At 43.2% G+C, this 12,882-nt stretch overlaps 1 protein-coding gene across 6 annotated transcripts in view; it reads right to left on the reverse strand.

Annotated features, from left to right (window-relative positions):
- Positions 1-12,882, reverse strand: part of MAP3K7 (mitogen-activated protein kinase kinase kinase 7) — a 65,998-nt gene that overhangs the window by 9,181 nt on the left and 43,935 nt on the right. For all 6 annotated transcript variants that reach the window (XM_073336772.2, XM_073336771.2, XM_073336773.2 and 3 more), the window contains 2 exons: positions 9,398-9,462; positions 116-230 (listed from right to left, as the gene is read on the reverse strand). In XM_073336772.2, coding sequence (XP_073192873.1) covers positions 116-230; positions 9,398-9,462 — 180 coding nt within the window. The remainder of the gene's footprint in view (positions 1-115; positions 231-9,397; positions 9,463-12,882) is intronic.

The following is a 12,882-nucleotide window of genomic DNA, read 5'->3' on the forward strand; positions in this document are numbered from 1 at the left end:
TCAAGTTCTTTGTAAAGTTTACACACACATTGATCTTAATCAAAATAAATTATAAAATAAACCTCTCTTACAACTTTAAGACAATAAATAAAATAAAAAAAAACCCAATCATCACCTGTAGATTCATCAGGTGTCCATGGAAGACTCCGAGCTGGCTTTTCAGAGGTTGGTCCTGAGGTAGTGATCATTCTCACACTAGGACTAGATGACCTACTGCTGTTTCTGCTTTCCTGCACAAATAAAACAAGATTTTTAAATAAGATACTGATATTCTCATGTGACAGTGACGAAACCAAAACAAGGGAAGATTGGTTCAAGAGTTTGTTTTATTAGCCCTTTTTGAGCTGGCTAACTGATACAAAGAAAGAAGAACATTCATTTCTATTGTTCTTTTTATCCGGAAAGTTCTCAAAATGCTTGATAAACTTTACGAGCATATATAGAAATTATATAGGAATCATTTCACCCGCACCTAAAATTTATCTTTGAAGTATAACAGCAGCTCTCAAATTTCATTGTTCCGCGACCCCCTTCTAACAACAAAAATTACTACACGACCCCAGGAGGGGAGACTGAAGCCCGAGTCTGCCTGAGCCCTACTGCCCTTTGTGTGGGGAGGAGAGGGCGGGAGGAAGGGGAAACAAACAGGGATGACAAACTCAAGGGCTTCTACTGTGGGCCGGGGGCCTGTAACCTGAATTCCACCACCTAGGGCGGAAGCTGAAGCCTGAGCCCCACCTCCCCGTGCGGCTGGGCTTGGCCTTATACAATGTACTCAAGAGGTTGCATTTTGAGCATCCTGTTACGATTCTACATAACAATTGTCACAGTAGAGTCAGAAGCTGCATTTATTAGAACATCAGCTTCAGGTTTGAGAAAACTAAGGAACCCAGTTCATTTCCAGTGTTTCAGCAATAAGAAGTTAAACGACTGCACACAGCTGGAAGTAGTTCAAAAGTTAAGCATGTAGTGAGATGCAAACACACGTACAGATGACTACATGGCAGCCCTGCAGATATCAGAAATTGACACATGGGCCAAGAAGGGTGCCGACAATGCTCGTGCTCTAGTTGAATGGGTGATTATGATCGCTGGTGGAGGCACTTTTGCCTGATCATAGCAGAACTGGATGCAGGCTGTGATCCAAGATGAAATTCTCTGGGTGGATAATGGACGAACCTTCATCCTATCTGCCACCCCGATGAACAACTGCGTCGACTTGCAAAATGGCTTCGTCCTCTCAATGTGGAAGGCTAGCACTCTCTTGACATCCAGGAATGGCAACGCATGTTCCTCCTCAGACTTATGAGGCTTTGGGCAGAAGACTGGCAAGAATGTGTCCTGGCTTGTGTGAAATACTTAATCCTGCCATGATTGCAGGGGACTGGACTAGATGACCTCTAAAGGTCCCTTCCAGTTCTATGATTTTATGACATTGCAAAACCACCTTAGGCAAGAAAGCTGGATGCGGCCGCAACTGTACTTTGTCCTTGAAGAACACCATATAGGGCAGCTCCGATGTAAGCACCCTAATCTCAGAGACTCTTCAGGCAGAAGTTATAATCACCAGGAATGACACCTTCTGGGAGAGCAGAAGAAGGGAACAGGATGCCAAGGGCTTGAAGGAAGTTTCATGTGCAGCACGAGTACCAGATTCAGGTCCCACGGAGGGATTGGGTCCCATACTTGGGGGTAGAGCCGCTCCAGACCCTTTAAGAACGGGACTGTCATGCTATGAGCAAAGACTGATCTGTCCTGGAACGGAGGGTGAAAGGCAGATATAGTGGCCAAGTGGACCTTAACTGATGAAAGGGACAATCCTGGAGCTTGAGATGCATAAGGTAGTCCAGGATCAGCTGGACTGCATAGAATCAAGAACCGTCCCAGTAAACTCTGTATGTTGCACTGGTACGAGGATCAAATTTCTTTTTGTTCACTAACAGGCCCAGGCTGCAGCATGTGGACTGCAGGAGATCGAGACTGCTCTGCACTTGATACTGTGATCTGCCCTTGATGAGCCAATCATGGAGATAAGGGTAGACCTGAACACCCCTACGCCTCAGGTAAGCGGCTACTGGGGTCATGCATTTTGTAAAGACCTGTGGGGCCGAGGAGAGGCCAAAGGGGAGCTCCATGAACTGGAAATGGCACTGGCCCACCATAAAACTGAGGAACAGTCTGTGCCCTTGGGAGAGAGAGATATGGAAAAGTGTCTTTCAAGTCTTCTGGATCCAGGGAAGGAATGCTGTAGGCCAGGGATACCATGTGAAACTCCAACTTCTTGAGAAACTTGCTGATTCGTGTCAGGTCCAGAATGGGACACAGGCCCCCTTTTGTCTTTGGGATCAGGAAATAGCAGGAGTAGAAACCTTTCCCCCCATATTTCTTGAGGGACTTCCTCCAATTCCTCAAGTTGCAGGCGGTTGTTTATCTCCTGAATGAGGTGTTGCTCGTGAGAAGAGTTCCTGAAGAGGGATGGGGAAGAAGGGTGTGGGAGGGAGGGCCCAAAAATGGAAGGGTACAGCCCAGTGACACAAGGGTACAGCCCAGTGACACAAGGGTACAGCCCAGTGACACAAGGGTACAGCCCAGTGACACAAGGGTACAGCCCAGTGACACAAGGGTTCGAGATGAGTCTCAACCAGTCTGAATGGTAGGGAGGGAGATGGTTGAGGAAAAGAATGGGCGGATCCGTGGATGTGATTGGGGTGTTGCTCTCGAGTGCGCCCTCAAAACACCCTGCTTCTGGCCTCCATGGTGTTTTGCCAGGCCAGGCTGCACAGGTGAAAGGGCGGAGAAAGGGCAGCAGTGACCGGAATGACTTTGTCACAGATTCAGGCATATGCATCCCCAGGGAGCGGAGGGTGGCCCGAGTGTCCTTCAGACCGTGCAGCCTTGCATTTGCCTGATCGGAAAAGAGCCTGACTCCACTGAACGGAAGATCTTGCATGGAGGACTGCATCTCCTGGAACAGGCCAGCAGGTTCAAGCCAGGAGCTACGCCTCATGACCACCACCGAGGTGACCACCCTGGCCGCCGAGTCGGCCGCATCCCAGGCAATCTGGAGGGAGCACCGAGCTGCTGCGGTACTTTCCTCCACAAGAGGAACTCTTGGGCCACCTCCTGGGGCCTGGGGTCTTTGAACTTATGGAGGGAGTCCCACAGATTAAAATTATAATGTCCCACAAGAGCCTGGTAGTTCGCTCCCGGAACTGGAGACTGGCCGTGGAATAAATTTTTCTTCCAGAAAGATCCAGTCTCTTAGCCTCTGTATTTTTGGGGGTGGAACTAGCAGGCCCTTGCTTGTCCTTTTTGTTGGCTGCCAACACAACCAACGACCCCAGGGGCGGGTGGGTATATAAGTATTTGAACCCCTTGGTGGGACAAAATACTTTCTCGGCCCTCTTGGAAATGAGCAGGATGGAGGACAGGGTTTGCCAGAGGGCTCTGGCAATGTTCAGGACCCCTTCGTGTACCAGGAGTGAGACACGCGGGGGTGGACAGGGAGCGTACACTGAATAACGTATCTGATTGCTCCACCATCTCTTCTGCTTCGAGGCCTACATTAGTGGCCACCCGTCAGACCAAGGCTTGGTGCTCCTTAAAGTCGTCCGGTGGGCTAGCATAGGAGGGCAACGCTACTGCCTCATCTGGAGAGGACAATGATGAATGAACCACCGGGGGAGGGCCCAGGAAATCATCTTTCGCAGGGGAAGGAGGTCTCCGGGTGGGCACCCGCTCCTCTACCACAGCGCCCGTCAGCGCCTCCTGCACCGAGCCTGGTGCCACCGGTGCCAATTGGGGTTTGTCCAACACAGTGACCGAGGACTGGAGATGGGGGCATCAGCATAACCGGCATGCACCAGGTGTTCCAATAAGGCCATTGCGCTGGCCACTGGCCCTGCTGCCAAGTTGGCATCACTGCGGCGGATGCAACCCCCGAAGCCCAGTCGCGATGGTGCTGTCTTGGCAAGAGGCTGAACTCCCTCTCCGTGCCAGAGAAATCCTCCTCTGGTGACCAGGGCGAGACCATTGACACCTGAGTTTGGTGGCTAACCATCACCTCAGGTGACCGGTGCCTCAAATCGTTAGACCGGTGCCGGGAGTATGGGGAGCGACACCGTGTTGGAGAGCATCCGTGAGGTCTTGGTGATGGTGACCGTTGGTGTGAAGATGACCGTTGCTGACTGTAAGGCGACCAGCGCCTGCCCCTGGGTGAGGCCCAGTGCAAGGGCGCAGACCACAGCACGGTGCCGGCGACCTGTAATGGCAAACTGGTGGCCTGAGCTGACGCAGAGACAAAGGATGTGGAGAAAAAGGGATCTGCCTAGACTCCAGCAGTGCTCACTCACCTTCTGGGAGGCCTTCATGGCTGGTTTGCCCTTGTAGGGATTTTTCGCTGGGTCCATCACCATAAGCAGTGCTGGCTGTGGTGGGAGAGTCCGTTGCTCTCTGGGTGCTGGGAGTGCATTGACTGTGCCATCAGCCTGGGTCCCCTACTGCTCTCCAGAGTTGGTGGTGAATCCCTTGGGAGGGGGGAAGAAGGTCCCCTCAGGGGCGTGTCCCCTTGCAGCTCCAGCGTGGGCGGACAGCCCGAGCAGAGTCTTGTGCCCCATTCCCCTTGATCCAACTCGCTTGGTATCGGGTCCCTCTTCTTAGTTTTCTTTTTGGGCACCGGTGAAGTGGATTGGTGCTGGTAAGAACCTGGTGCCGTGGGCGTGCTACAATCCGAGGTGAAGTGCTAGGTGTTGCGTCCGGGCCAGCTCCGAGGCTGGGCGAAGAGCAGCCTCCATGAGGAGGGTCCTCAAGCGATTGTCACGTTAGTTCCGTATCCTGGGATGAATGTTCTTACAGATGCGACACTTCTCTTTAATGTGGGACTCCCTCAGGCACTTCAGACAGCTACCATGCGGGTCACTAACAGGCATAGGAAGCCTGTTGCAGTCAGAGCAGGGCTTAAAACTCGGAGTTCAGGTATGCCCCGGCCTGGGGCAAAGTCCCTGCCAGGAACCCGACAGTACTTCACAGCTACTTACTAACAAATCTACTATAAATAAACTATTTACAGCTGGAACCTGAGATTTGAGTAGGAAAAAAACGCTGACAACTTGTGAAGCAAGGGCAAGAGGCGCTCCGACCAACTACCGGGGCAGTAAGAAGGAACTGAGAGGCCACAGGGCCGGCGGTGCTTGATATACTGACATATGAGTGTGGGATTCAAGGGCGTGCCACAGCCAGCCCTACGGATACTGCTAAGGCAAAAGTCTCTGACAACTGTGCACATGGGCATGCACACACCTAGAATGGAGCTGACCTGAGCAAGCACTTGAATTCTGTGCTGGAGAAAGTTAGAACAAAATGTGACTCAGTGCATGGGTTGTCAAGAGGTCCAGAAGATCCACCCACCCTTTCTTTATGGGAGCGGATGTCCCAGTTTTTTATTGTAAAATGGGGTGTCACAAACTGGAATAGATTGAAAGCCCCTGGCTTTGTGGATTCAGTTGTTCATGCCCTGGATGCAAAATTCAGCCAAACAGCAAATCCTTATTTGCAGAGCATTAGACTGACCACGCTGATAATGCCATTCAATACCAGGAATTAGTGTTGGACAACATTTCTAATCACAGCAGCAATACAATAGTCAGTCCTCCGGCTGCAAATGGTGGAAATCAAGTCTAACATACCAGAATTTGTATTTTGTTGTTGAGAGGGGGAGAAGTGATCTCCCTTTACAAAAATCAGCAAAATACAGACACTAAATCTCTGATGGCTGTGATCAGTGTGAGAGAAAAAAAACACAACAGACCTCCCTCTTGCACATTAGTTTTTTCCAAACACAACTACACATGGGCCAGTTGATGCATGCTCTTCCGTTATCACAATGGTGAAATGAGAATTGCGAAGGAACTATAGGACAATGAAGATTATGCATGATTTAATATTTATACTTCAGTTGTGCTCAGAGGCGCCCATCAGGATTGAGGCTCCATTGTGCTGGCACTGTGCAAATGTATATGAAGACATGGTAAACTAAAATTAAAAATAGTTTTTCAAAAAATGGTATACAAACTAAATTTAGCCTGGATTAGATGCACTTTCATTTTCATCCTGCTTGTCCCAATTGGATTATTTATTATAGCACCACAGTTGTGCAACATTCTTAATAAAATATGCGGTTTAGAGCGCTCTTTGCCTTGAAAAGCTTACAAATCTAAATAGGACAATAGAAATACATTTATAAAGGGAGTAATCACTATGGTATTTAAACTACATTAAAAACAGAACAATGTAATATCTTCCCATTATTAAGAAAAGACTGATATTTTTCCTCCAGTACAAGACTGTCATATGCCCTATTTTGGGAACGACAGAAGAGGTGCTGGTTCCAGCATTTACGTTCACTCAGCCTGAAGAAAAAAAGTTGTATCTCCTGTTAAAGTTTTCCCATTTTTGGGCTCTAGTGGGTTTCTAATAAGAACGAATGCTGGAGCAGGCAGTTAGGTATGGAGAATAACCTACTGCAAACTCCTGCCAATTTTTTCCTCTGAATTGATAGTGAAATAGCATGACAGAGCAGAGAAAGAAAGAAGCAATCTCCAATTTAGCAGGCCTAGGCCATTTAAGACTTAATAGATTGTAACCAGCATTCTGAAAATCACCTGTTACTTCACTGGCAACCAATGCAGTGTGTGGAGTACAAGGGTTTAAAGGGCATGGCAATGGACGCAAACAGTGGTGAAGTCTAGGTGACGAAGGCTAGGTGAAAGAAGTGGGTTTAAGGAGAGACTACAGAGATGTACAGAAGAAGGATGTTTGCAATGAAGTAAGGGGTGGGGGAAGGATAACATTTATATATAATTTGAAATGGTATATGTGCAGAAACACAGTGAACTGATCAGAGCTGTGTGGATTTCTAACCTCTTTATAAACTGAATTTTTCTCCTTTATCTAGTAGGTTGTTTATATTGCTAATAATAATTATTTTGAAGCTTTAAATTAAAAAATTCAAGGATAGCTGGAGCTCAGCTCAGAGTTATAGAAATCCATAAATATAGGCCTTGAACTTTAGGAGCAGTCTCAGGTCCTTCTGTCCATTCACACAAGACAGGAGGCCATGAATGTGGTTTATTAGGCCACAACTTCATTCGATTAAAATATCGGAGTACCTGGCAACGAATCGTACAGTGCAGGAAGGAGTAGGGGAAGGTGGGGATTGGCTCCCCAATTTTCCAGATGTAGGAAACCAAAACCCATTCCTCATCAAGCTTAAAGGGGGCTAGGAAAAGGAGGGGGTTGGCTCCCTACTCTATGAAACATGGGTGCCCGAAGCCCTAGTAAAGAAGTCCTCCAGGGCTTCATGGGCAATAAATACCACTTTCTTCCCCCAAACTCTTCTGGTCAGCGGGAAGGACAATGCAGTGACCTTCTCCTGATATGGCCCCAAATGCTTCTTGCCCTTCTTGTCCATCTCTGTAAACTTTTCCCCCTTCTCCTCACCTGCTGTAAGGGAGTGGATGAAGGCATATCAACAGTTTCTTCCAGCTAGACCCACTTGTGTGAAGACTGCAGTGGGCATATCTAGGAGACAAACTTGCTTGCTTTCTACACGAATGTGTTGTGTGATTGAAAAGTTCTGACTTGGTATTGCAAGTTCAAGAATATTAGTTTTAGACTTTTCCATTACTTCCCATTCACAGGCCTCAAAAGCAAGAACACAAAAACCTGTGACTTAACATTATCCACAATGTATTTATGACCTTTGAGGTATTATTTTATTCTGCTTACCTTATATGCTACACTATGATTCATACTTGTAATAGGGCACTTCAAAATGCAAAATATAAATTGTATTTCAAAATATAAATTGAATATGAATAGAATTTCAGACAGACCTGGTGTAGCTTGGTGTAGCTTTCACCAGCATCATGTTTTGCTCTCTGGTGTAAATAAAGGTACCAGCAGAAAACTGAGGTGAAAAAGCCTTTTGTTACTCCTGGTCAAAGGAGCAATTATTTGGCAGGAACACAGCTAGAATCTCTAAGAAAGTAGCACAGAGCAACTTTCAAAGGCAGGATACATGAAAGTTAAAAAGTTCTAATACAGATGCTATATATCTAGTCTAGTAGTATTATAATCTGGTATCAGCAAACAATCATTTTTAAAAGGTAATAGAAGGAACTAAAAGTTACAAATAAAAGAACTTAAGAATATTTTAATATTGCATAAAATAGTGGCATACAGATGACAGAAGTGCATTGAAACCTTAATCACAAAATAGTTAAACGTTACAGAATAATGAAAAATTGAAACAATTTTGATTAAGTCTTTTCTCTAATTACACTGCTTGACTAAGTAAATGTAGATTTATTTATTACTGTGCTTGTATCTGTAGAATGCTTTTATTTAAAAAGCCCTATGTTCGGTATGTAATAAAAACGTTTTGAAATTTTAAAATTGATTCTGATGCTTTCTTCTGATATATACACATTCCCAAATAAACCAGACAAATTAGATTTTGGGGAAAGGACAAGGTTTCTGTTACTACAACATTGTATGAAACGGAAGAGAGATCAAATGTTAATCTCTTTGATGAGTGTATACCCCTAAAATTACCACCTACTTTGAATTACTACAGTAGGCTGTTTAATATGGAAACCTGATTAACCTGATTAACACACTGAGCTCCTATTTTTCCATGTTCAAACTACAGCAGGGATCTTAAAATTATAATAGAACCTTGCTAATTCACACTAATGATCAAAAACCTACTGTGAATTACTGACATTGACAAATTAGCAATTAAATGAACACCACAAAACAAGGCTAAGGCACCACTAACTGTACTTTGGTCATTTGAGACATCTCGTTTAATTTTAATATTTCATACTTCAGAGTGCATCACTGTGCTTGTTACCATGGTATCCAGACATCATGATACAAAAAGCAATAATTACAAGTAAATATTTTGTAAAAGTAATGAAGTCTTCGTAACAAGACCTTGCTATAGTACTTTGCTATTACATTTTCTTCCAAAAAGTAGAGAGACCACCATAACTAACCATTTAGATTTGAGAGATGATACTATGTTGAGGTTCATTACCAGTACATACAAAATTATGCAGCATGCACAAACAAAATAGATTTTTTAATAAATATTATATGTGCTGCTTAGGCAAGTTGTAATCAAGAAACTTGTCACCTAGACATCTTTCATAAGCTGCCCTTTCACAGATTTTATTTTAGATGGTAAAACAGCAGACACTATGTTTTGTAAATTAAATGATCCCTAATCACATAGATGAAGTTTTAAAGACTAGCTCTACACAGTGTAAGTATACTGCTGATTTCACCTAAATGTTCATGAAAGACAAAGAAGCCATAGGCTGAAAGATTTTACCTGATTGGATTCTGTTCCAGCAATACTAAGGTCTTGAATGGATCTCCGCCTCTGTTGTCCGTTTCCTGTTTGGAAAAAAAGACAAAACAAAACACTAAAATCTGCTCAGAAACAAAATAAGAAGGGTGCGACTGTTGCAGCAGGAGCTTGGAATTTGTACAAATCCACAGAGAGAAAGTGGGAGTGGGAGAGAGAGAGAGAGAGAGAGAGACAGCTGCAGAATTTTAACTCAAAAAATGCTGGCCTGTCAAGAGAAAGTATATCCTAATACAATAACCGTTCCTACCACATGAATAGCTTCTGCACTCTACTCCACCATCTTCTGTCACATGTGTTTGAAGAGGCTTAGCACTTGGGGATTGTGGCTGATGACGACATCTATTTCAAGTGAGTTACGTTATGGGCATTTCTACAGCAAGGCTGTACAATAAGATGCTGCCAGCTCTAACCTGTTGTTCTTTGAAGTAGCACACAGCAAAGCGTTCTGTCTGTGTTATGTTCCTCTCACATATATCAAAAAGCTATAAGAAAACTTATTTCACTTTAAGTCAAAATGAAAGCTCTTAGTCACCCTTTTATGAGCAAAAATACTTCATATTCTAAAAATCAGGGCAAGAAGTTGTTCTCTAGCTAAGTCACATCTTGCTATCAATCCACTGAACACAGTGGTGTAATCGTTCCTCTTCTCTTTCCACCCATTAACATTATCCACCACTGAGAGCTATAGAAAATAGTTTAAATTTTAATACTGCTAGTCCATCAAGGAAATGTTTATGAAACTAAGTCTTATGTAAAATACAATGGATTATGTAACAGAATTTCCCTTGGTACTTTGATTTTTATTAATATTGTTTATAGTGTCTCCTGAGATGACAGGTCAGCTGTCCAAAAGGAAACACCAAAACATCATGAGTAACAGCTGACAATGCTCAAAATTTTTAGTCTTCAACCTGCATTATGTAACTTTTCTACCAGTAGGTAGCATTTAGAACATGTACTATAACAGTTACAGCCTCATACTCCCATAGTATTCGACAGTCAGTACTCAATCAACGTTTTGTAACATGTGGCTCATTTTTTAAACTCTTAGATATTTATGCTGGGTCATTTCAATATGACTTAGCAGCCTTTCTAGATAGAACTTATAATTTGCACATCAATTAAAACAAAAAAAGTGAGAATGGCTACCTAATCTCATCTACACAGTTTAAGATATCACAAATTATGAAGTCCTTTAACCAGTAGTTCTGTGCAGCAGTCCTGTCTGTTTTAGAAACACACTACCAGAAAGTGAAAAATTCTCAGTACCATCTTTTCCAATTTGTCGCCTGACATTTAAATTCAAGAAATTCTAGAAGTACCAAAGGGAAGGAACAGTTTATAGGTTAGAGAATGGGACAAATCTGTCTGAAATTGGGGTTATATTCTCAGCTCTGACACGGATTTGCTGTATTACCATAAACGAGTTATAATCTCTCAGTAATTTAGTTTTCTACATCAGTAATTTGGGGAAATAAATACTTACCAATGTAAAAGTGATGTTGTGAGGCTTAATGAAGGTTTGTAAAGCCTTGTAAAGAGATCCCATAAGGCACCAGGTGAGAATTATTAAACTCTTCCATTTAATATAACTACTTGGCCATTAAAACAGGATTATTCATAAAAGGAAGAATTATGCTGGTGATAGTAGCTGCAACTCATCTTGGAACTCAAGATATAGATGATCTACTCATGACTGATACAACAATTATGTGCACATTTCATTCAACAGCACCATTCTAAAATTAGCCCGTCTGAAATAAGCTTGCAAAAAATATCTGGAATTCTCATTTCAGATTAGCAACATTTGTGAATTTAAAGAACCCGGCACATGTGTTGCTGAAACATTAGATCATGGTTGCCAAAAAGTTAAAATAATCAGGGTTGGGTAGAAGTAAAAATCAACACTTTTTGAGGGCAGGAAGAGACCAACTGATTGTGTTACAGTGAATGAGAGTGTCTTTAAATGAGAGATCTCCAAGTTAGTGAGGCAAAAGCAAGCTCTATTATGCAATGTCATTTTAATTAGTATAACTACTACAGACATCTGGCAAATCGTTCACACAAAGCAGAAACAAAGACAGCAAATCAACAAATACTTGTTGCTCCAGAATGAAGATTAACGTCAATTTAGGAATATGAAGATGGAATAAGTTTCCTTGACTTTAAATAATTAGTTCTAGTCTTTGTACATGTTTTGAAGTTGTTTTGAACTTGCTCTTACTCTAGTTTTTAAAGTAACTGGTTTAAAATTTTCTCTTTACAGGAACCTAGAATAATTTCATGAAATTGACAAAAAGTCAATACACATCAGTTATGTACAATACCAAAAGGCAGAAAGTGATGCACAGCGGCAGGATTTTAACAATTTATTGGATTTTAAGATTACAATTCAACTGTCAACCAATTACTCATCTGGTTTGAAAACGGCAGCTGTAATGAAAAAGAAACTTCAGGTGCCTGAATCACCAAGAGAGGAAATAAAATGTTCTTTGGAATGTATTTGCTCATGAACTAGAAGAGGCGGCTTTAAAAAAAACAAAAAGATGGGATGCCAATACCAACATGTAACTAAACCAGTGGAGCAGTATATACCACTTATGGTATGGTAGTTGAGGTAACATAAAAAGTTTATAAGATACTTGGGGCAAGGACCATTTCTAAATTTTTGTGCAGTTATGCATATGTCAAGAGAGTCTACATAAATCTTGTGGGTCAGAGTTACGGTTACTGGAATGAGTATAGTGTATTTTCATATACATGTCAATACTGCCATTAAACAAACTATAAACTGTAAGGGTAAAAAGTGAACACAAAGAAGTTGACAGAACAATGAAATTTCTACCTTTCTCCTGCCTCTCTGCCCAAAAAATTCTCTCACACTTTCCCTGCCCATTAAAATCCCCAAAACACTTCCTACCCTCTCTTTTTTTTTTTTTTTTTAAAGTATCCGGGCTCCCCCTTAGCCTCTAAGGATATGTCCACACTATAGCTGGGAGGTGTGATTCCCAGCGTAGATAGACTTGAACTAGCTCGAAAACAGCTGTGTCGATGTTGTGGTACTGGCAGTGGCTTGGATTAGCCGCCCAAGTCCAAACCTGCCTGAATCCTTGAATCTGAGCTTGGGTGGCTAGCCCAAGCCACTGCCAATGCTCTGATGTCTATGCTGCAGTTTTTAGCATGCTAGCTCAAATCTGTCTACCTTCACTGGGAATCGCATCTCCAAGTTGCATTGCAGACATACCCCAAAAGTCCACACACATGCAACTTAATCTCCCCTAACTGATATCCGCAGCTTCCCCTGGTTCTCTCTGCTCCAGCAACAACTCACACATACATGCTGCCTTCTCCCTCCCCCTCCGCCCATCTTGCATAGGTAGATCCTCCCTATATCCGCACACTCTCCCCCCTTCTAACCTTCCCAAGGCTCTCTCACCCATCTGCTT

This window comes from Lepidochelys kempii, chromosome 3 (genome assembly GCF_965140285.1).
Source record: "Lepidochelys kempii isolate rLepKem1 chromosome 3, rLepKem1.hap1, whole genome shotgun sequence".
In the NCBI taxonomy this organism is placed as follows: Eukaryota; Metazoa; Chordata; order Testudines; family Cheloniidae; genus Lepidochelys; species Lepidochelys kempii.